The sequence below is a fragment of the Lutra lutra genome, chromosome 2 (assembly GCF_902655055.1).
Source record: "Lutra lutra chromosome 2, mLutLut1.2, whole genome shotgun sequence".
Taxonomy (NCBI): Eukaryota; Metazoa; Chordata; class Mammalia; order Carnivora; family Mustelidae; genus Lutra; species Lutra lutra.
In genome coordinates this window covers 109,465,579-109,490,709 of record NC_062279.1, presented here as the reverse complement: position 1 = coordinate 109,490,709, position 25,131 = coordinate 109,465,579, and the positions used below count along the sequence as shown (strand labels likewise).

At 42.1% G+C, this 25,131-nt stretch overlaps 1 protein-coding gene across 1 annotated transcript in view; it reads right to left on the bottom strand.

The window, feature by feature from the left end:
• The window catches only part of MCUB (mitochondrial calcium uniporter dominant negative subunit beta), a 96,500-nt gene extending 77,964 nt beyond the window's left edge, over positions 1–18,536 (bottom strand). The window contains exon 1 of the mRNA XM_047718199.1: positions 18,314–18,536. Coding sequence (XP_047574155.1) covers positions 18,314–18,415 — 102 coding nt within the window. The 5' untranslated portion in view covers positions 18,416–18,536. The remainder of the gene's footprint in view (positions 1–18,313) is intronic.
• Between the last annotated feature and the right edge of the window lie 6,595 nt (positions 18,537–25,131).

Below are 25,131 nucleotides of genomic sequence, written 5' to 3'. Positions count from 1 at the left end.
TGTTTTTAAAGATGAGAAACAGAGGATATATTTTAAAGATGTATTCTTGCCAGTTGGGCCACAATCCTACCTTATCTTTCCGTTAGGAGGTTGTGGTAAAGAGATCATCACGAAGCTGTGATTTGGCATCTACAACTGGGAAGGTGAAGGTTACTACTAAAGTCCGTAGTTTTTTTAAAAACTAATTCCTTAAATGACAAATGAACCTTTCTAGATCTGTCCCTTGGAGATCGACGTAACTCTTTAAAGTTTCTCTATTTTAGACCACATTATGGGCACGAACCCCATAGGATTTAGCTTCGAATTATGTCAAATCTTTTTTTTTATATATTCTTAAGATTTTATTTATTTGACAGAGAGAGAGAGAGCACAAGAAGCAGAAGCTACAGAGGGAGAGGGAGAAGCAGGCTCCCCGCCAAGCAGGGAGCCAGATGTAGGGCTTGATCCTGGAACCCCAGGACCATGACCTGAGCCAAAGGCAGACATCCAACCATCTGAGCCACTCAGACATCCTAATTTTATCAAATCCACCAACCGAAATAGCAAACAAGTTTTCATTTCTACTGGCTTAATTTTTTTCAGTACAATAAAGGTAGCAAAATTACTATTTGAAATGTTGGAGAAAACAACGAAATACTTCTGAATTCAATTCGTTTACAAAGCCTCCAGCATAGGCTGGTATCTATTTTTACATGAGCGCCTTTCTTAGAAAAAGTTAAGGTTATGATCTCAGTAATTAGGCAACACTCAGAACACAGCTTAATATATTAGTCATTTAATCATTGTTTCCTATTAAATCTGTAACTACCTTTTAAGAGAATACTCTCATTTCCTATAAACGTTTGTTTCAAGCCTGTTGTAAAAGTAATCTTCAAACCTTGTTACGTTCCTTTACAGGAATTTGGTTATTTCTTCTGTCCCCTAACTGCCATTTTCAGCCAGACTTCAAGTTTGACTGAATCTCTGAAAAAACTCAAAGCCAACTGTAATACAAATGTCCTCTGTGCAGCAGTGGTCAGGAATTTTGCACTGACCCATAGCTGCCCTCGAGGGAGTTTAAAAGGCAGCATCCCTTCCTAGACATTAATGGCCACTTGTCAGAAAAGCATCAAAATGTACCCGCGTTTGACATCTGCAAGTAAATGCCACCTCTTAGATGCAGCACCCTTAAGCAAGTACAAAGTCTGCTTTGCCTTAAATGTGAGGTTTAACTAGAGTCCCTACCACTCAGATATGCTGGAGAGGAAAAACCAGAAATTAACCCGGCCAGAACTATGCACTTCAAAGTACAGAGGTGTCACACGAGGTCCCAGACTTCAGAGAACACTCAGTCTAACTGATCAAGTGCAAATGCTCTCTATCATCAACATCAACAAAAACAATGGAAGCAAGGCTCCAGCGGCATCCTACCGACAAGTGAACACCTGTGACAAAGGAACAGAGCTTGTTAAGGAAGGCTGGAAGCAGGAGGCAGAAGGGCCTGATCTGCATATGCAAATGAAGGAAACTGGGATATGAACATGAGGGGAGCTTCAAACAATAAGCTGCTTTTTCTTGGTACTTGTCCTGTTCATTTTTACTATCCAAAAAGAGAATTCCTTCTTTGGGATTAATCTTGGGTTTGCCAAGTCTATTTTATTATTTTTGTGCTCCAAAAGAAAGAAGAAAACTAGGACATAGCAGGAGTTTGTTAAAAGTATGGGGTTCAAGGCGCCTGGGTGGCTCAGTCAGTTAAGCGTCTGCCTTCAGCTCAGGTCATGATCCTGGGGTCCTGGGATTGAGCCCCACATCCCCGGCATTGGGCTCCCTGCTCAGCAGGGAGTCTGCTTCTCCCTCTCCCTCTGCTTTTGCCCCTTCCTCCAACTCATGCTCTCTTGCACGTGCTCTCTCAAATAAAATCTTTTTTTTTTTTTTTTTTTTTTGGTGTTTGCAAAAGTTTTATTTTAAAGGGTCAAAAATCAAATAAAATCTTAAGAAAAAAAAAAGTAGGGTTCATCATCAGAGGACCTGGATTTAATTATGTGAATAATTTACTTAACTTTTCTGGGCCTTAGTGTTCCCGTTTATAAAAGTATTATCCAGCAAAAAAAAAAAAAAAAAAAAGGTATTATCCACATGACAAGGCTATAGAGAGATAACATAAGATCATGTGTACAGAAACTACTTTTTAAACTTTTAGGCAGTAAGTTATTCTTAATGATTTTATCAAATTTTCATATATCAACCATCTTCAGAGTTCCAGAACTATATTACTAAGTATTATTTGATGATCACTTAAGGGAATAACTTTAAAATTTAAGACACTGGACTATTTTCAGGACACCTGGGTGTCTCAGTTGGTTAAGCATTTGCCTCGGGCTCAGGTCATGATCATGGGGTCCTGGGACCAAGCTCCACGTCAGGCTCCCTGCTCAGTGAGCAGTCTGCTTCCCCCCTCCCTCTCCCTGTCCCCCTTGCTTGTGCGTGCTCACGCCCTCTCTCTGCCAAACAAATAAAAATCTTTAAAAAATTTTTAAAAAGACACTGGCCTGGGGTGCCAGGATGGCTCAGCTGGTGAGCAGATGCCTTTGGCTTGGATCTAGATCCCAGGGTCCTGGGATCAAGCCCCACATTGGGTTCCCTGCTTAGCGGGAAGCCTGCTTCTCCCTCTCCCACTCCCCTTGCTTGTGTTCCCTCTCTCTCTCTCTGTGTCTCTGTCAAATAAATAAATAAAATCTTAAAAAAAAAAAAAGACACTGGACTATAGTTGGTTGGGGGCGGGGGGATGTGAATAGATTTTAAGTGACAGGAGACAGCTATATACAAGCTTAACTCTGATTTTGCTGTAATCTTGCTACAAAATAGTATGCAGACCCAAATTGTCTTTCGAAGTTCTTGCCCAATGTTCTTGGATTATCTGAACTCACAAATGACCCCTGACTGAGTTTGAACAATTGAAGTCTCTTTTAATTAATAAATGTTAACTTCCTCTTTTGAAAGCCAACTGCTTCTTTTGGAGGGAAAAAAAAGCAATTTCAATGGAGCTTTATTTCAATGAAATGTATTGGAATACACTTCCAATGTATTTACTTGGAAACCTTTAAAAAAAAGGTTTTAGAAAACATACCTCTTCACTATAAATAAGTTTCCATATGAAGCTGGTACAGCTGGGTCAACTTTGTGGTACACTTCAAAATTTAATCTCACAGCTCTTATAAAATTCAAATATCCATTTCAGACTACGAAACAATCACATTTTAGCAATGTGAGAAGCTCTTCTTCAACTGAATCAGCATAACCAAACCCTGAAAAAATGCTCCCTTATAATTTTCTTTTTTCAAAGTGAGAGAGAACTTTCCTCAACAATAAAGCAGTGGCTGCTGGGGGGCGTAATCCTGAGAAGCCACAGGTTAGGTTCAAGCCTCAGCTGCTGCCTCCAGTGATCAGTAAACAGGCGCACAGGAACACCATCTCCCAGGACACCAGTACAGGGGACTAAATGAGATAGTGAGGAAAGAGCTGACAGCAGTGTCTAGCACAGGCTCATATTAGCCATCATCACACAGATTATAAACCAAAAAAAAAAAAAAAAAAAAAAAAAGGAGCGGGGACTCCAATAACATCTGGCAGAAAAAAGAAAACAAACCTAGAGGCTGGACTTTGAAAAACATCAGCTTCTTCATTAAAAATGATTTACTGAAGCACCTGAAGTCTCACCTGGACCAGAAAGACAGAATTTTGCAATTCCAGTTTCAATGAATGTTAATGTTTAAAGGAACAATAAGGAAATAATTTATGAGTATTATCTGGCTGGGTCCTTCAACTAAGGGGGTGGTTCCTACTCCCCTCAAGGTGGTCTTGGGTCCACGTTCCCTGACCCCCCCCACTACCAGCCCAAGCTTACTGCCCCATCTCTGGCTGTTCCCCTGTACCCACACCTCTATGCACAGTCCTTTGTGGATAAACTCTCTTCTGATTATCCTTATCTAACTGAGCCATCTGTTGGGATTCTGAATTACACAATCACTTTACACTCTGACTAGCAGTCCACATCAGTTCTACATCATGACATGCTTTACACTTCGAGTATTGTTTTTCTCTGCCAATTCGATAGGTTAAAAAAAAGGGAGAAAGTGTATCCCTGCCCGTTTTTACTCTTTCTTTTTAAAGATTTTATTTATTTATTTGACAGAAATCACAAGTAGGCAGAGAAGCAGGCAGAGAGAGAGGGGGAAGCAGGCTCCACACTGAGCAGAGAGCCCGATGTGGGGCTTGATCCCAGGACCCTGGGATCATGACCTGAGCCGAAGGCAGAGGCTTTAACCCACTGAGCCACCCAGGTGCCCCTGTTTTTAATCTTATTTGATTATCAGTGATGCTTATTATTTTTCATAGGTTTATTAGGCATTTTTAACTTCCTTTTCTGAGAATCACTTATGCCCTTTACCCATTTCTCTCCTGAGATCTTAGTTGATTTTCTAAAAATAAGTCTGAATGATCTTCATGTATGTATGTGCTATTTGGATGAAAGGAACAAACATCTACTTAGCTTAAGCAAGGAGGGAATTTAGTCTAAGGGCTAAGGGGCATCTCTCACGGAGACTCAGTGGAAGGATGTAATTACACCTTGGGAAAGGACCAGGGACTGGAGTGTCATGAGGAGGCTGGTGAGTCCTCTTGACCTGTATTTCATTTCTCCTTTTCTCTACACGTCAGTGTCATTCTGCTTTATCACTATGAAATGATTTTCACTGCTTCCTAGTCCACAACAAAGAAAATGATCACTACCCACCTCCAAGTGAACAATTCCACTATTCAAAAGAGCAGCCAAGAGGGATGGCAACCCTAAACCCCATTCCAAATTCCTGGGTCAGGTGACCAGCTGAAGGCAAGTCATGTCCCACTAAGATGTCCAATAAGAGCAGGGAAGACACCTGAAAAAGATGACTAGCAGAGACTACAAAGATGTTTTCTGAAGTTTCAAAACCAATACACTGCTATGTTAAAATCATTTTAACACTCACTGTTGTGCCTGTGAAAAACCTTTTCTAATGTCTATCTAATAGTTTAAAATAAGCAGAATTAGGGGTGCCTGGGTGCTCAGTTGTTAAGCGGCTGCCTTTGGCTCAGGTCATGATCCCAGGGTCCTGGGATCAAGCCCCGAATCAGGCTCCCTGCTTAGTGGGAAGCCTGCTTCTCCTTCTTCACTCCCCTTGCTTGTGTTCCCTCTCTCGCTGTGTCTCTCTCTCAAGTAAATAAGTACTTTTTTTAAATAAAAATAAAAAATAAGAATTATAAATACAGTATTAAGATATTTCATCCTAATTCAGTTCAAAGGTCAGTCAAATAATAGAACTTCTCTCTGAGAGATCAGACTTGGATGTTTTCATACAATTGCAGGCATAACAACAACTGCTGATGACAATGCTTAGTCACCCACATAATTTCAGACTTCACTAATTAGACGTGGCACAGTCCCACTAAATGGAATAAACTAATTAAATGAAACTGCCTGGATTCATGAAAGTGAATTTCATATGGGAAAAAGAGCTTTCACTTGTTAGCAGAAGATCTGTGCTTCAGCTCAGACTGACAACAGTTATGAGCAGCACACCTGGGTGGCTGACCTCCAGGCAAGAACTCACAGCAAACATCCTAAAACCAAACCTTTACAGAAAGAACGTTACATGAAGGGCCGAAACACAAACCACCACAACGAAATATTCATTACACTCTAACAATCCAAAGTTTTTTGTTGGTAGCGAAGACAGACTGCGAGGAGTGGACAACAAGAGATACTGATTAATTTTTAGCCAAGTTTATCAATCTCCAGACTTAAGCAGCTTCTAACTTTGCAGGGGATATCAAAGACGGAATACCTAAGCGACCCACAGAACGTTAAAAATGAAAGGAACCGTACAGGTCATCTCAGCTGACCTCTCATTTTGACCTTGACCTGAACCAGTTCCCAACAAACTCTTCTCAAGCCTACTTTCTGGCTTCTCAATCATCCACCCTTTGCTCTAACTTCTTCATGCACTTTTAAGTCTCCTTTTTTTTCTGAAGCCATTGTATCTGTTCCTCTGTGGGTTGGATTGTGTTTCCTGGAACAGTCAAGTGCTGCTTCCCTGATTTCTGATCTAGACGATAAGCACTCTACTGTACCCAAAATTACCACCCATTTAACCAATACCCCAGTCATGGTCTGGCCTCTTGTCTCCCACCCCACTTTGGCTTTACCATGTTGGCCATGCCCATGAGAGCAGCTGTCACTTTCCAGTACTGCACAGGTGCCTCATCCCACCTGGGATGGTTATCAACTTCCAGTAAGCTCCAAATTCATCCTTTTTGACTTCTCTGTGAAAATGGATCTGGGCCCTTTAAATAGTTTTCCTCTGCTGGTTGGCACTAAAGTTTTGTCAGTAGGGGGCACTGGAGAGAAACCGGAGGAGGAAAGAGGCTCTGCTTCCTAGCTCTGGTCTGCAGCATTCACTGAGTAGACCTTCTTTGGCATCTGCCCAAGTTCTTCTAGAACTTAAAAGGTCTGTTCTCATGAACAGCCAGAATAGGTATAAATAGTTTCTTAAACGGAGCTGAGCTCTGCCCACCTGGTCTGTCCAATCTCAGGTGTGATTTCCTCACTCTAAAGCAACATAAGAATACAACTTTCTTTCACAAGAAATCTCCTTAGATATGTGAACACCAATATTTGCTTCTTCTTTGCCTTCTTTTCACCAGATTAAGAATATCCGGCCCTTTTAATCATCTTCTGTAGAAATCCCCAACACCTTAATCTTCTGGAGGCGCCTCCCTCCCCGTAGCTTGCTAGTGTCCCTTCTGACATACTGACTCAGAGACGAACCCTAACTCCCTGACGCAGGACGCAGCCGGACTGTGAGTCCTGACACGATGTAAGGGACTACAGCTTGTCAGGATTGGGATGTTCCACTCTCTCTCAGTCACTAAGGAGTCACACGCATCCCATACCTTTTTACCCACTGAGAGAGACTTGCTTTCTTCTAGGGTTGATACATGCTTACCAAGCCCAGATTAATCCATATGGAATGAGAGTAAGAAGCCTCCAGAAAAAGCGAATTCCACAGGACCTAGGATGGTCGTTCATGTTGTAACAATGCCGAGCTAAGGCACAGGCACCATTAATAATATGTTCAGATCAGTGATAGTAGTATTATGTATTTCCAATTACATGTGTTTCTACATAATCCATATTGTATACTATATATGTGTATGTATATGTATACACATATATAATAAGCCCTTTAGACAGCTGTTTCATTAAAGCCTTATTAATGTTTCACGGACAATTAAATATAGTGTCCAAGTTCAAGACACACAGTATTACAATCTGACCATTTCATGATATAAAACAGTAATTACACTAAAGGACATGAAAAGCAATGGGAAAGGAAAACATTTCTTCTATCTCCAAATTAATCAAAGTAATGCATTCAAGACTGATTAACAGTGGGAGTGCCCGGCTGGCTCAGTCGGAAGGGCACTCTCAATCTCAGAGCCGGCTGTGAGGAGTTAGAGCCCCATGCCGGGTGTAGAGATTACTGAAATAAAACTTTTTTCTTTTAAGTAAATAAAACTTTAAAAACAAACCGAAAAAATGATCAACAGTGATATCCAAGCCTGACAAATTAAAATTAAAAAGCTAGTGTATAAGCCAAAGAAAGGTGATTAAGTAAATAATGTGATGAGGAGGCATTATACAAGATCATATGAATAAAACACTTTCTGAACATAACCTCAATTACAGTGGATTATTCTCAATATGTTATATACTAAGCTATATTTCATCCTAAAACCCAGCATCTTTCAACAATCCTAATTATCCAACTAAGATTGCTCTTTTTAAAAAAATCCCTCTATTAGACCATATTTCTAACAGGTTAGCCTAAAAAATGCAATTAAATTCATATCCTAGATATGCATAGTACTTTTATAATTTCTACCTACTAATCATCACAATTCCTCTAAAAGAAGTCCTTCCCTAAAACCATACTGTCAGCATCTTCTACTTTTCTTTCCTCTTTATCAAGTGTCACTGCATAAACTTGAATTCTGGCTTCAGCTTCTAATTGAACCATCAGAACTTATTTCCCTTCCTTACCTTACAGTGTACAAGTGAGATTACACCCTTTCCTATTAAGCTTCAGCCCGGAGGGCAGCTTATAATGAACCTAACAAGGTGTCAAATGTTCCTGTTCTAGCCCAAATTTAAAATGCTACATTTCCATCATTTCCTTTTTAAGTTTTCCAGAAAGCAAGCAAGCTTCCCTGCAAACATCTATTGCAGAGGAACACATATAAACAAAAGTTCAACAGAGCCTTGGAAATTCAGTGCCCACTAAATACAAAACTCTCCTGTTTCTGGCCAAGGGGCCTGCAGCAGAAACAGCTAAATGTGGAAATCCATCTCTCTTCTTCCACGTTAATCAAAGTTTAGCCAGACTGTGGCTCCCTGCCAGGACTACATTCTCCCAGGCCCCTTGTAGCCAAATGTAGCCATCTGACATAGCCAATGAAATATTCAACAAATGTGAGCATGGGTGTTATGTGACATCACCAACCTCGCCTATTAACATTTTACAAGTACAAAAACAAAACAAATCAGAACAACCCCATAGTCCTTTGACTTTGGAAGCCACATGCTGATGATGACAGAGGAAAGGGTCCCTGAATGACTGTGTGAGCAGAGCTAGGGCTGACCTAAAAAATGACTGTGTGGAGCAGAGCTAGGGCTGACCTAAAAAATTCACCTCAGAACCATTTCCTAGAGAGAAAAAACTGGCTTAAAAACTGTGTTTTTTGTTACCGTTGGGCCTTGAATGTCAGCAAAAGCTGAATCTTGTAGCTTATTCTCACCATAGAGATAATAGAAAATTCATTTAGAAAGTGATTTGGGAAAGGAAAAGGAAAAACAGTGTATAAACACAGGCTGCGTTCTAACGGTGGATTCAGATTAAAGGCAGATGGTAGCCATGGTTTAATGGCAACTCCCAAGATAAACAAACCCATTGGACTAAATGCTCGTGCTGAACCACTGCTTCTTAAACACTCCTTACCCAAGTCTTCACCGGTCAGGTTACTTCTCCCACAGAATTAGAACTCACATGTGACAATCCTCCTAAATCAACTTTAATCACTATATCACTTTAAGAACAGTGAAGACTATTATTGAAAAAGAAGTAAGTGTCAACAAGGAGGTGAAGAAAAGGGAACTCTTGTGCACGGTTGGTGGGAATGTAAACTGGTGTAGCCACTGTAGAAAACAGAACTGGAGATTTCTCAAAAAATTAAGAACAGGACTACCGTATGATTCAGCAATTCCACTTCTGGGTATTTAGCCAAAAAAACCCCAAAACCGCTAATCTGAAGAGATCTATGCACCCCCATGTCCACAGCAACATTATTTACAATAGCCAAGATACAGAAAACAACCTAAGTGTACATCGACAGATGAATGGATAAAGAAAACATGGTGTGTACACACAATGGAATATTATCCAGCCATAAGGAAAAATGAAATCTTGCCATCTGCAGTAACATGGATGGACCTTGAGGACATTATGCTAAGTGAAACAGGTGAGACGGAGAAAGACAAATACCAAGTAGAGTCGATAAAACAAAAACAAAAAAACAAAAAACCACGCTCATAGATACAAAGAACAGATGGGTGCTTGCCAGAAATGAGTGAAGATAGACAAAAAATACAGACTTCCAGTTATAAAAATACATATCAGAGGGAAGTAACTCACAGGGAACAGCATGGCAACTATAGTTAAAAACATTGTATTGCATATTTGAAAGTTGCTAAGAGAGTAAATCTTTTTATTTTTTAAAGATTTTATTTATTTATTTGACAGAGATCACAAGTAGGCAGAAAGGCAGGTAGAGGGAGAGAGGAGGAAGCAGGCTCCCCACTGAACAGGGAGCCTGATGTGGGACTCGATCCCAGGAGCCCGGGATCATGACCGAAGCCAAAGGCAGAGGCTTTAACCCACTGAGCCACCCAGGCTCCCCTAAGAGAGTAAATCTTAAAAAAAGATCCCATCACAAGAAAAAAAACTTCTGTAACTGTGTATGGTGACAGATGTTCACTAGACCTATTGTGGTGCTTGTTTTACAACACATATACAAATACCAAATCATTTATGTTGCCCACCTGGAATGAATATAATGTGGCAGGTCATATCCCTCAATAAAAGAAAAAAAAAAAAACAGCCAAGAAAACACACACCCTTACACACCAGGCTCTCCTTAACTTATGCTTCATCACATCCTTTAAAATTCCCGATTTGAAAGCTTATCTGAAATAAAACTAACCAAACTGGGCCGCTTGGGTGGCTCAGTGGGTTAAGCCTCTGCCTTCGGCTCAGGTCATGATCTCAGGGTCCTGGGATCAAGACCTGCATCAGGCTCTCTGCTCAGCAGGAAGCCTGCTTTCCCCACCCTTTCTCTCTGCCTGCCTCTCTGCCTGTTTGTGCTCTCTCTGTGTGTGTCAAATAAATAAATCTTTAAAAAAAAAGTATTAATTAATTAAATCTAACCAAACAGTCATTTAAGATTGCTGCTTTCTTTTAATGGAAAATACAACACATAAAGATTATTTTTATTAACTTTTTAAAAAATCTTCAATTATTCAAGGCTCATATCACAAACAGTAGGGAAGAATGCTTCAGGTGTGCCCATCCGGGTGAAGTGAAGAGGAAGAAATCGAGAAGGTAAGACCTGAAGAGAGCCGCCGTTAAGGAACTCTGTATGATATTTAGTTCTTGCTCATCTGTCCACTCCCCCTCTACCTGACAAGCATATGTTATGCACCTACTGGGGCAGGGCAGAGGCCATGTGAGGTGAGAAGAAAGAGTTCTGACCCCAAAGTGCTGACCGAATCCAGCTGGGAAAACCACAAGAGCAGAGCTAGAACACACGGTGGGATGCATAAGTGCCACGGGAGGGGGAAAAGAATGTGGTTACTTCTGGTGGCACAGACCTGTGGACCTCAGCAAAATGGGGATCTGCAGCAGCGGGCGGTGGGTACTGGAACTCAGCCTTGGGGGAAGTGCAGAACTCAGGAGAGTAAAGAAGGGTGGGTGATGTGGGGGGGTCCAATGCTACTTAGGGAACATCACAGACACCAATTACAGAACACGGAAGGCACCAAGTACAAAGTGGGACGGAAGGGATAAGGCCACTGGATTTCTGGATCAACTGTAGCTTATGTTTCAAAGCTTTCTTGCCTTGGTTTCATGAATAACCAACCCATAAAAGGATAATTTACAAGGTCAAAAGAAACCATACTTTCTCCTGAAAAGTGGAAATTGCTTTATTATATATTATTTGAAACATTCTCAAAGCAGACTTGCAAAAATGAGTCATCAGACTGTAAAATGTCATCACAAATATCCTCCAGCAAGAGCTTAGAGAGCCAGTGCTATGTTGATATGTTTGCAGACAGTTTCTAAAACAATGTATTTTCAGGTTTATAGTCACAATACTGTCAGCCTCTCTAATAAAAATGTACACTTATATTACAGCTGCATTACTGGTGCAAAGAGCAGTTATTCGTCAAACACCTTTTAAAATCCTCTCTTCAAATAACCTACTCAGCCTACTGGGAAACTCATACCAAAAACAAAATATTTAATAAGAGACAGCCACACATGAACACACACATCTGCGCAGTCAGAAAAAGAACAAGGGTTTGTCAAAAAGACCAACTTCTTCCTTCCTCCAACCAGATTCAGGACATTTATTTATCGTTATGCCTAAGAGGTTAAAAATAAGCTAAATCATCAAGTCCCAGAAATGTGATTTGAGCAATGTGTTCATTATAAAAGCATTCCTACAACAAAACAATTTAGAGTTCCCAGTAGAATTAAATATAATGAGATTACCACTGTGTTCACAGCATGTCATAAACCATTTATTCCACCTAGTAAGTACCAGAAGACCCTCAGGTACAACACCTACTTGGGTGATGACCCTTGCCGATCGGGAAGTCTTTTTCTTCCCTAAAGTTTGCCACAATAAAGCTTTGTGCACCTATCCATTTCTTGATAGGAGGTTTAATGTCCCTGTCTCTTCTTGTTTCTGCTCACAGGCTACAGACATTTCAACCCCGGCTTCATCCCTCGTTGCTCTTTCCATGTCTCCCTATTTCTTGCCCTGAAATCTACTGAGAGAAATTCTCTTCAGTAAACTTTGTTTAGAGTGCAGATTTCATTCATCATTTCTCACCAGTATTGTGAATCCTGAATAGAAAGCTAATTATCCCTGCCTGGGTGGCTCAGTCAGTTGAGCATCTGCCTTCAGCTCAGGTCATGATCCCAGGGTCCTCCGATCAAGTCCCGCATCGGGCTACTTGCTCAGCGGGGAGCCCGCTTCTCCCCACCCCCCCAGACCCACCCCCCTCCCCATTTGTGCGCACACACGTGCACACTCTCTCTGATTAAAATACATTTATAATATATATATGTGTGTGTGTGTGTGTGTGTGTGTATATATATATATATATATATATATATATATATAATTATCCCCAAAAGAGCTGCCAAACAAAAGCCTGGACTGCAGTGCTCTCTATTCCCTTTATAATGAAGCTGCATCTAAGGTAAAAATCACGTACAATCACATAACACCATTTAGGAGTTAATGGAATAGGAAACTGAGAATAAAGAGATTTCTAGGCCTTGGTAGTTGACCCAAACTAGATTGCAAGTCAGGTAAGGATAGCTGAGGTAGCAAAGAAGTAAGATTTAGGACAGGTTAGAGCAGTAAGAAGGAAAAAGGGTGGCGAGTAAACAACTTCAGCACCTCATTTAAGACAGAACCATACATGTCAATTACAACTCAATCTAAAAGAGAGAACCACAGCATCTAGATTCTAGCAGCTCAATTCAATCCAATCAGTATTTATTACAGCAGCTCAATTCAGTCCAATCAATATTTATTGATTATCCAATCAATTCAATCCAATCAATATCCAATTCCTATGGGCGAAGAAGGACCTAGGAGACTGCAGGAAAGACAGACGCTAGTTTCCCACACTTTCTCAATTAATTACTTAGAACATATTTGTTCAAACACCGAAAGTTCATTTCTTTAATTTCTTAAAACCTTATCTATGGAGGCACCTGGGTGGCTCTGTTGGTGAAGCATCTGCCTTCGGCTCAGATCACAATCCCAGGGTCTTGGGATCTGGTCCCATGTCAGGCTCCCTGTTCAATGGGAAGCCTGCTTCTCCCTCTATCTCTTCCCCTACCCCCCACCTGTGCCCTCTCAGATAGATAAAATCTTTAAAACAAGAACAAAATGTTATTTATGCACCACCACATTTTCCCATTAAAAGACAACTTCAGAAAAATGGGTGAGGAGGTGACTGGAGATAAAAATGAAGGTAGAGATGATGAAACCGTGAGTTTCATTCATTCAAACACATAAAATGCTTATCATTTCACATTTGTTAAAAGGTGGATTGAAGGGACGCCTGGGTGGCTCAGTTGGTTGGACGACTGCCTTTAGCTCAGGTCATGATCCCGGAGTGCTAGGATCGAGTCCCGCATCGGGCTCCCAGCTCCACGGGGAGTCTGCTTCTCTCTCTGACCTTCTCCTCGCTCATGCTCTCTCTCACTGTCTCTCTCTCTCTCAAATAAATAAATAAAATCTTAAAAAAAAAAAAAAGGTGGATTGAAAATCTGACCCTAGGCTTTCTGGCAGCCAGTGCACAGGGAGAACAGCCCTGGCCATGCACTCATTTCACTGCCCGTACAATAAACCCAGCATCTGGGCAGGAGAAACAGAGACTTGAATACTAAAACTGGACAGCAATTTCTGCTGGGGGTCCTCTTAAAGGGCACCTTTTAACAGACTACCTTGTTTTTTAAAAGGTATGCTAATCTGGAAAATTCATTAAGAACATCTGGGTGAGGAATCCCTTGCAGTCCGAACCATACAGCTCAGAGAACAGAGAACTGGTATTTGTTTTTTAAAAAACAGGAAAATTCATACTGTGGTAAATTAAATGAGATTTTTTTTTAAAAAGAAGATATTTCTGGAATATAGCTAAGATAACACTGTTTATTACCTATGGGTTTTCAGCCCAAAGGTTAGCTCACAATGTCTATTATGTAATGGTTTTAGGGCTCTAATGCTAGATACTCTTGAATAAGCAACATTTCACAGATGAAAACACTGCTAATGACAGAAAGAAGTATCAGAGCGAGACTTAATCTGTTCTGACATGCTTACCCAATCAAATAAATTTCAATGCCTTTTCAAAGGGAAAACAGTTACTGGAACCACAAGGTAGAGCTGCCACTCTAGCCTGAGATCATCATACAACAGGATTGTTCAGCCAGTAAGACAACCATTCCGACAACTGACAATACTTTATTCAATACTGTTTACATTCCCTGGTAAAATTACACAGTGACATTTTTTTTTAATATTTATTGATTTCACAGAGAGAGAGAGAGAGAGGACGAGCACAAGCAGAGCGAACAGGAGAGGGAGAAGGAGGCTCCCTGCAGAGAGCCCAAAGTGGGGCTTGATACTAAGACCCTGGGATCATGACCTGAGCCAAAGGCAGAGGCTTAACCAACTGAGCAACCCAGGTGCCCCATAAAATAACAATTCTCTTTTTTTAAGGTTCTATTTATTTATTTGTGAGAGAGACAGAGCATGGTAGGGGAAGGGGGAGGGAGAAGCAGACTCTGCCGAGCACGGAACCCAACTCAAGGCTCGATCCCAGAACCCTGGGATCATGACCTGAGCTGAAGGCAGACGCTTCACCGACTGAGCCGCCCAAGCGCCCCTACAAAACAGCAATTTTCAAGATGTAAAGGGCTTTGGGGACCAATCAGACAAGTCTCCTTGTACAACAGGGAGTACAACATGCCCAAACAGACCAGTGACTTGGTTCAGGGAACAATGGGACGGCAAGGCCAGGTGGCACTCAGATGTCCCAACCGCCCACCATCACCTAAATTAGCTGCTCATTTCTATTCTATGACCTAAACACATTTAGTTTATAGAGCTATCAGATCAACCAAGATTTCCTCAGGTTTTCTACCTTAATCTCACAGGGACCTCATTCCACAAATATTTATCTGCCAAGATACAAAATTGTTTTCTAGTTTATAGGAGTCTGCCATAAAACAGCACTAGTAGTGTTTGTTAAATTGCAATGAACAGTAAAATCTAAAAATAAAAAACCAAGCACGAATACTAATACCTAAGAACTGGGAAGATGGTAATGTTTAATATGTAACAAACTGGTCTAGAATGACTTTGCCCCAATGTCTTCTATAGTCTAAGTACAAACTCCAACGTACAACTAAACACCTTCCTCGGCAGAAAGCTGTGAAACCAGTACTACAGAATACAGTGCACTAATTACAAACACAAGAGGTAGAATTGGAGGAAAGTGTCAAATGGGACTGACCTAAATTCAAAAGGTAAAAACAATTTCTAAATTAACATTTGGTGGTGAGATGAAAACATGTATTGCTTTGTTTCCAGATATTAAAAACAAAACAAAACACACATACCCAAACTTCTCTACAAAGCACGCTTGATTTTTTTTTAAGTTTTAAACACAACTTTAAGGACTCAAATGCTGTCCTACGGGGCCTGAAATCCTACCAGGGAGTTAGTTTCGCAAATTAAGCAGCAGAAAACCCAAATTAAGAAAGGCACAATTTTAAGGGCTTTCTGTTTAGCGATAATTCACCAGATGCTATCATCACTCAAAGCCGCGTCCTGCGGAACAGAAAGGCCAGCAGGTGCCATGGACGCCCTGACAACCACTCAGCCTCAGCCAGCCTGCTGCTGACAGGCAGAGATGCTGACACTGGAACGGGATCTTAGACACCCGGGCATGCCTTGGCGAAAGGTAACACAACATGCTCTTGCTCGCTTACGCTTCCAAATTTAAAAAACAATCCCGGTATACCAAACGTATCCATGTTGACAAACGTTTTTCCACCCACAAAATACTGACAGACTGTTACTCACCTACCATATGAATGATGAGAACTGTATATGTTCTAAAATTACCAAATCCTCCTGTAAAGCACACCCGTACTTTCGGAAAAGGTCGAATATATTTGGGAATGCTTACCTGAGATATTATTAATGACAAGTCCTTGCACGCTAAGATTTTTATGAGCTGTGGGGTTGCAAATTTCACTTTTGCTGAGTGTGTTTTTCCTGTTTTCATGGATGCTAGGGGTCTGAATGTGGCAAGAGTCATATCTCTTATGACTCTCTCTAGTCACAGGACTCTTCATATCCAATGGAGAGACCACAAAATAGACTTTAGAATGAAAAATGTCCTTATGGCCAGTTAATATGATTGGCAGAGAATGGTTTAATCCTAAGTGGCCAGGATATCTGACAGTTTTTTTCTTATTTATTTATTTATTTGCCAGAGAGAGAGAATGAGAGCAAGAGAGGGAACACAAGCAGGGGGAATGGGACGGAGAGAAGCAGGCTTCCCGCTGAGCAAGGAGCCCAATGCAGGACTTGATCCCAGTACGCTGGGATCATGACCTGAGCCGAAGGCAGCAGCTTAAGGACTGAATCCAGGTGCCCCTGTCAGTTTCTTTATTGTATGATTCCAAACAGGCATATAAAGAAGCAAACTCACAGGCTTGTCTTTCTTCTTTCAGGGGTCTTTTATGAAGCAAGTAAAATGATGGAAGCATTTCCACTTCTAAAGTTCAGTAAATTGACTTAATAGCATGGACAGTCAAGACTTAAAACAAATATCTGCAAATTAGAAACAAGCCAATGTAAGGCTTGAGATGATTACCTAGAGGCAAAGTACTAACCACTCTTCCCCTATGATTAGCCCTAATAATCCCCACTGTATCATTTTCTTTCTTCCTTCCTTTCTTTTTTAAAGGGAATCCACATTCCTGCTGGCGGTGCAGTGGCACCCAGTGGGAACAGCATCAGGTGGGAAATACTGAGAAAGGGGCTTAGAGATGATAATTTGAGAAAGAGCTGCCAGCCTTGGGCTCTGTAACAACTTTACCCTGGATGTTAAATGAACTTAACAGAAAACAGAATCAGTCATTTATGTTTAAATGGTGGTAGAGTCAAGGAGGCTCCTTGTGTTGGGCTGTTTCACTGTTTGGTATATTTCTCACCAAGAAGTGCAACACTTGCTAAGAAAGTACAATTTCATAAAGGCGAAGCACCGCTCTACAATTTACTACTAAGTCTATCATTTTAAGGAGTCTGCTCCTTTTCCTGGGTGTTAGTAGCAAAATGCCCTTCCTCGATCTCTCCCAAACACTCAGGGAAGGAATTTTAAATATGTATTTAATATTTCCTCCAGCCCTCAAAACTGCGAAGCCCTGAAATAGCTGGAGGGGGGAAAAAAAACAGGAAGTGAAAGTGACAAGATAATGGCCTGGCTTCTTTTGTTTTTCTTGCAAACTGCACAGCTAAACGTACTTTCCTCTTTAACGACCTGAAACTAATCTAATGGGGGAAGAGGGGCTGAGAACTAAAACTCAGAAACCACGCACTCCCCAACCACACGCACCTGGTGAAGGCTCTTTTTAATGGGCGGTCCTTCCTCATCAGGCTCAGTTAGGGCTCCTGTGGGGCTCTATCCCAACCCGAGGTGCACGCCTCATTTCCCCCTACCTCCGTCTTTTCTAGGGCACATCCACTCTCTTCCCTCTCCTCCAAGCAACGGTTCCACACAGGCCACAACACAACTGTGTCGGGCCAGCTGTTACTCACCGACACACACTCATGATTCACCGCGTCTCAGAACAAAACCCGAGTTTTCCTCCCCCTTTAGAAGGGAGGGGCGGCGGCTTGCAGACTGGAGATCTCACTTTCCCACCACAGTGCACGCTCGGGACAGTCACCGTGCTCGGTCGTTTTCGCAGCCCCTCTCGCCACCCACGCCCGAGCCAACGGCAAAGTGACTCTGAAAACTTCCTCCCGAGCGCGTTGTAGCCGCGGAGAAACCGCTTCCCGGAGAGGTTTTGCTAATCCCCGGGGCGCCGCCCTGCGGTCCCCGCACCCCAGCTTGGCGGAGGTGATGCTCGTCCTCGCCGCCCCGGCCTCGCCTTCCCTCGGCCCCGGGGCGTGACTGTGCCGGGGACCTGGACACCCACGTCTGCGGCCCGGGCGCCCACTTGTCGGGGTCCCCCTGCGCGCGGAGCCGGAGGGCCAGCGAAACGCCAGGAACTTGCCGGTCGCTCGTCTTTCGCTCCCGCCCAAGTCGCCCGACGCAAACTTTTCCAGCGCCCCCGGCCCCCGGAGCCGGGCTCTGTCTCACCTGAGGCGACGGCGTTCGCGGCCGCGGATGCACTCGAGCTCCGGGCCCCAGGGTCGGCAGCAACCGCGGGCGCGGCGTCCGGGCGCCCATGAGGAGCATCATCCTGCCCGGCTCCGGCTCTCGCACGACTCAGCCGGCCATCGTCGGTGCCCGGAGGCTCGCAGTGGGCGCCCTCCACGCGCGCAGTCCGCCCCGCGCCTCGCGCCTCGCGCCTGCCCCCGCCTCCCCGCGCCGCGCCGCGCCGCCGGGCGGAGGGCGGGCTGACGGGAGGGTGTGTCCCACTTCCCGCGGCTCTCGTCCGCGCCCGGCGCCGGCCTGTTTTCTCTCCTCCGACCGAAAAAAGAGGAAAACGGGAGGGGCGTTGGTGAGCCGCCCTACCCCAGCTTAGATTTCAGGGGGCAGCGCGAATGCCAGCCGGCCCCTCTTTTTCCGGTGGGGGGAAAAAAAAAATCCGCTTCTGGAATGAACGAGAGATTGCGATCACACCTTGGGGGCTGTTGATTCCAACACCGCCGTTAATTCTGGCTACTTAGCGTCTCCGCAGGTGCCCACGGGGCAGGGGGAAGTAAGGTGAGGGGAGGAGAGCGTCAGGGATCTGGAGAGATGCAGGCGGGGTCCCTCTGGAAGTTAGCCTCCAGGACTGAGTGGGAGAGGGGGCGAGAAGCAGGTCCCCAAGCCTCCACGCCTCATTTGTCTCCGAGGCTTGTGCTAAGGGCAGCGATGGCTAGTGAACGTCCATCAGAGGGTCAGCTCAAGGCCTGCTTTTGGCGGAGGTTTGCTGTTCTCGAGATGGTGGCCTGCCTGGAGGTCTTTGGGACAGTCTCTCTAGCACAGTACAGTTGGCTTCTCTGTTCAATCACGTTTTTAATAGAAGGAGCTAAGGAACCCGAACTTCGTCTTCCCAGGAACTGGAAAATGTAATGCTTTTTGTCTTAGAGACTTTTTGTTTATAAAAACAAATATAAAAGGGATGCCCGTTAGTCGGTTAAGTGTCTGCCTTCAGATCAGGTCATGATCCCAGGATCCTGGGATGGGGTCCTGCATCAGGCTCCTTGCTCGGTGGGGAGTCTGCTTTTCCCTCTACCGGCCTGTCTCCCTCTCTCTCTCTCTCTGACAAATAAATAGTCTTTAAAAAAAAAAAAAAAAGTTGAAAACCATTTCAGAGCAAAATAATCTTTCGCATAGCTTGCTTAGAATAGAGTTCTTAGATAAAATGTAGGATGCCCAGTTAATTTGAATTTCAGATAAACAACAAATAATTGGCAGATGTTGCATGACTGACACTCTTTAAAGAAAAATGAGATGCTTGGGATATACTTAGATTAAATCATTTGTTATTTGTCTTTAATTCAAGTTCAATTGTGCATCCTGTGTCTTAATTTGCTAAGTCTGAAGAGGCTTAAGTTAATGAATCAAAGCTGGAAAATAATGCAACAAGTGGCAAACCTCTCCTGATAATGATCTTTGTTTATTGAAAAAAGATGGAGGTCTCTATGACAACAAAAACTTTGCCACCATTAAAGTCTGATTCCTATATGTTAACTTACATGTGCATTACAAAATACAAGTGTCCTGAGCAGATAGTGACACATGAAATGGTTAAGTCCACATGGGAAGGTAATTTACTTGAATTCTTTCCTAGTGTTCCAAATGAAAGAAAAAGTTTGTCTTGACTATTGTGAATAAAACTGCAAAGAACAGAGGAATGCAGTATCTTTTTGAGATACCAGTTTTATTTCCTACAGATATACACCCAGTAGTGGGATTGCTGAGACCATGGTAATTTTTTTTTTTTTTAAGATTTTATTTATTTGACAGAGAGTATGTGACCACAAGCAGGGGAAGTGGCAGGCAGAGGAAGAAGCAGACAGAAGCAGACTCCCTGCTGAGCAAAGAGCTGGATGCAGGACTCCATCCCAGGACCCTGGGATCATGACCTGAGCTGAAGGCAGACACTTAATCACCTGAGCCACCCAGGCACCCCTCTTTTTTCTTTCTTTTTTAAGATTTTAGTTATTTTAGAGAGAGAGCATGTGCACGTACAAGTGGGGGAAAGAGCAGAGGGAGAAAGAATCTCAAGCCAACTCCATACTGAGTGATACAGGGCTCAATCTCACAACTCCAAGATCATGGCCTGAGCTGGATACTTAACCAACTGAGCCACCCAGCTGCCCTGGCTCCATGGTAGTTTTATTTTTAATTTTTTTTAATATCCTCCATAGTATTTTCCATAATGGCTATATAGGAATTTACATTCCTACCAACAATGAACAAGGGCTCCTTTTTTCCAATAGCCAAGATATGGAAACAAACCAAATATTTATGGAGGGATGAATGAATAAAGAAAATGTGATATATAATTATGTATCTATTATACATGCTCTGTTACATATTATATATTTATATCTAGCATATTATATGTTATTTATATACATACAATGGACTATTATTCAGCCATTAAAAAAAAGGAAATCCTACCATTTATAACATTATGGATGAATCTGGAGCTTATTATGCTAAATGAAATTAGTCAGACAGAGAAAGACAAATACCATATAACTTTAATAATGTAGAACCAAGAAGAGTCATCCACATAGAGGCAGAGACTTGAACAGTGGTTACCAGGGGCTGGGAGATAGGGAAAATGGGGAGCTATTGGTCTGAGAGCACACAAATTCTGGGGACCTAATGTACAGCATGATGACTATAGTTAATTATAGCACATTGTGTGCTTGAAATTTACTAAGAGAGTAGATCTTAACTGTACTTAGCACATCAAAAAAAAAAGTAACTGTGAGGTGACATGTATTAATTAACTTGATTGTGATAATCATTGAAAATGCATACATGTATCAGGCCATCACACTGTACCCTTTAAATATATTCACTTTTTATTTGCCCATTATATCTTAATAGAGCTGGGGAGGGGGAAGAAAAAGAAGAGTTTTATTAGGAGGGACATGGAGATGAGGAGGGAAGAATGTCTATTTGGGAGCACAGACTCTGCCCGTACACATCATTGTAATACTTTTTTCCTAACAGTATTTTGGCGACATTCCCTTTAATCAAATTTTTGCAGCACAACAATTTGTGCAATACTTTCTGCAGAGAGATTCAGAAAGATAGCTTTCTTTTCTCTAGCTTACTGATTTGTTTTATATCCTTGACAGTTGAGAAAAGTGTCTCTAAGCTTTACAACTCACCGTTGGTAATGTCGTGTTGATTCTTAGGATTGTTCCTAAATTGGAGAAAGCTTCCATCAGGTGTTTTTCGTGCACATCATAATTGGAAGAGTATTCCACAGACTTCTGGGGCTATTCATTTCAAATGCCATTTTTCTTTTTTTTTTTTTTAAGATTTATTTATTTATTTGACAGAGCTCACAAGCAGGCAGAGAGAGAAGAGGAAGCAGGCTCCCTGCTGAGCAGAGAGCCCGATGCAGGGCTCGATCCCAGGACCCTGGGATCATGACCTGAGCTGAAGGCAGCTGCTTAACCCACTGAGCCACCCAGGCGCCCCATCAAATGCCATTTTTCACCAGCCAAAGACTTCTGGTAACTTGGCATTGTAAGACACAGTCACACCGCAGTGTGGTCTCTGGGCTCTGCACTTTGGGGTCCCAATACAGGGTAAGTTGGCCTCACAGGTGATCAGAGCATTCTTAGAAGTCACTTCTACATGGGTGTGGCTAGCAATAATTTAGTCAACCTGGAAATGACCTGTAATCTGCATCAAAATATCTGAGTATCTCCAACTCCACTTACTTTTTGCTGCATCTTGAAAATGGCCAGAACTCTTCAACCTCCCGTGACAGAGGAGTGGTTGAACAACAACAACAACAAAAGATAGTGGTCTTCCAGAGGGAGACAAACCATAAAAGACTCTTAATCTCACAAAACAAACTGAGGGTTGCCAGGAGAAGGGGGGAGGGAGAGGGTGGTGGGGTTATGGACATTGGGGAAGGTATGTGCTATGGTGAGTGCTGTGAAGTGTGTAAACCTGGCGATTCACAGACCCGTACCCCTGGGGCTAATAATACATTATATGTTAATTTTTTAAAAAGATAGTGGTCTTGATTTCAGTTAAAATATCTTACTTTTAGAAAAAATTACAAAAATATATAGCCAACACATTGCTAGGGACCTCTCAGCCCAATGGTCTTGGAAGAGGCTTGTGTAAGGGAAGAGCCCCTGTAACTTAAACTAAATGAACTTTGCTGACATCTAAGTCCTCAATAAATGCTATTATTATTATTATTATTATTATGAACCATTCCATTGCACTGAACACCTGCCTATTTTGTAGCATTTATCACACTATTTATTTGCACTTACGTCTGGCTCTCTAGCTAGATCATAAATGCTGGAGCAGGTGCTTGCTTTTATTAATCCTTGTGTCTGAGGACCTAGAATGGTACCTGCTTTCAAGACTTAGTCAACAATGAATAAATGAAATGATGCTAATGGGAAGGAAGAGATATTGCAATAACAACTTAAAACAGATGTGGCTGAGGAAAAGTCCTGGAGCTGTGGGTGCAGGTAGCAAAGAAAACAAAATGCAGAGATAGGAAGTGCTTGTGTCAAGAGCTCCAGGGCAAGGAACAAAGACCTCAGTCTGTTGGGCATTGGATTCTTGATTACGGCTCAGATGGTGATCTCAGGGTCATGGGATCAAGCCCCGCCTCAGGCTCCGCACTGGGTATGGAGTCTGCTTAGGATGCTTTCTCTCCCCTCTTCCTCTCCCCCATGCCTCCCTCTCTTTCAAAAAAAGAGAGAGAAATGAAGAATTATGAAATATGAAAAGGCTATGGTATCTAAGTAGCATTTATAAAGTAGCTCACATTAAGTCATTGTTCTCACCAAGATTCCCATACACTGTGGGGAAGTTTGCTGTGCCCCAAAGAGATCTGTTGTGTGCTGAGCCACTGTGTGGACAGAACCTCAACAGTAAGCCTGTTCCGTCTGCAGTGTCCAGAGGCTCTCTCCCAGCAGTGTGCTGACATCCCAGGTTACCAGAAGTATGTGCTTAGTAAAAGGAAATCATGTTTGAAATCAGGGGACCCAGAAGGTGTCTATGGACTATTCTTCCAGTTATTACAGCTCATATATGAAAAATAATTGATAGAAGTTTCCCCAAATTTAAGAACAATCCTAAGAATTAGGGGCGCCTAAGTGGCTCGGTCGGTTAAGCGTCTGCCTTCAGCTCAGGTCATGATCCTGGCAGGCTGGGATGGAGCCACACTTCGGCTCCCTGCTCAGCGGGGAGTCTGCCTCTCCCTCTGCCCTATGCGTGTCCCCCCACACCAGGCTGTGCTCTCTCTCTCAAATAAATAAATAAAATCTTAAAAAAAAAGAAAAAGAAAAAAAGAACAAGCGTAAGAATTAACATGACACTACCAATGGTGAGTCCTGAAGCTTAGGGACACTTTTCTTAACTATCAGTGATATAAAACAAATCTACATGCTAGAGAAAAAAAGTTTTTTTTTCTAGTCTCTCTATAGAAAGTATAAAAAAATTGTTGTGGTATGAAAAATTAATTAAAGGGAATGTAGTCAAAATACTATTGGAAAAAAGTATTGTAGCTGGTATGTAAGGGTGACAGATTTTTAAAAATATTTTCCTTTTGTGCTCTTAAAGAAATTATCATTTATGATTTATTTTCTCCCTCTATTCATTACCATGTCATTTTGTATTTTTCACTTTTTATTAGTTTTCATAAACAGGGTCTTCCAAAGTATATATAAAGCTTCATGCTCCACAAAAGCTAATTCTGCCTCTGGGGATCAGGCATAAGTACTTTGTGTTACCTTGCTTAGTCGTTACAAAATCTTTATGGGATAAGTATTTTAAGTATTATTAGCTCCTTATTACAAATGAAGAAACAGAAGCTTGGGATGTTATACAGTCAGAATTCAAGTATGGAAATATACAACCGTGACCCCAAGACTTTGGGACTCAAGACCCCAAGATAACCTCGCCTATCTCTTCTGACATCATGTAGCCCCCTGACCTTCCCACAATCAGAGCTAGGATTAGGATGAGGTGAATTGTCGGAGTGAAGAGTCAAATTCTGGCTTTATTTAAAATTTCGATATTCTGAGCGAAATAAGTCAATCGGAGAAAGACAACTATCATATGCTCTCCCTGATATGAGGAAGTGGAGAGGCAACATGTGGGGTTTGAGGGGTAGGAAAAGAATAAATGGAACAAGATGGGATCAGGAAGGAGACAAACCATAAGAGACTCTTAATGTCACAAAACAAACTGAGGGGGGCGGGGGGGGGGTAGGGAGAGGGTGGTGGGGTTATGGACACTGGGGAGGGTATGTGCTATGGTGAGTGCTGTGAAGTGTGTAAACCTGGAGATTCACAGACCTGTACCCCTGGGGATAAAAATATATGTTTATAAAAATTTTAAAAAATTTAAAAATTTAAAAATTAAAAAGAAATACAATTATAAAAGAATATTATGAAAAATTATATGCCAAAAAACTGGATGACCTGGAAGAAACAGATAAATTTCCAAAATAGGAAGAAATAGAAATTTGAACAGACCAAAAATCAACAAAGAAATGGAATCAGTAATCCAAAAACTCCCAACAAACAAAAGTCCAGGACCAGATAAATTCATAAGAGAATTCTACTAAACATTTATTTTTTTAAATATTTTTTTATTATTTTTAAAAGATTTTATTTATTCATTTGACAGAGATCACAAGTAGGCAGAGAGGCAGGGAGAGAGAGAGGAAGGGAAGCAGGCACCCTGCTGAGCAGAGAGCCTGAGTCTGGGCTGGATCCTAGGACCCTGAGATCAAGACC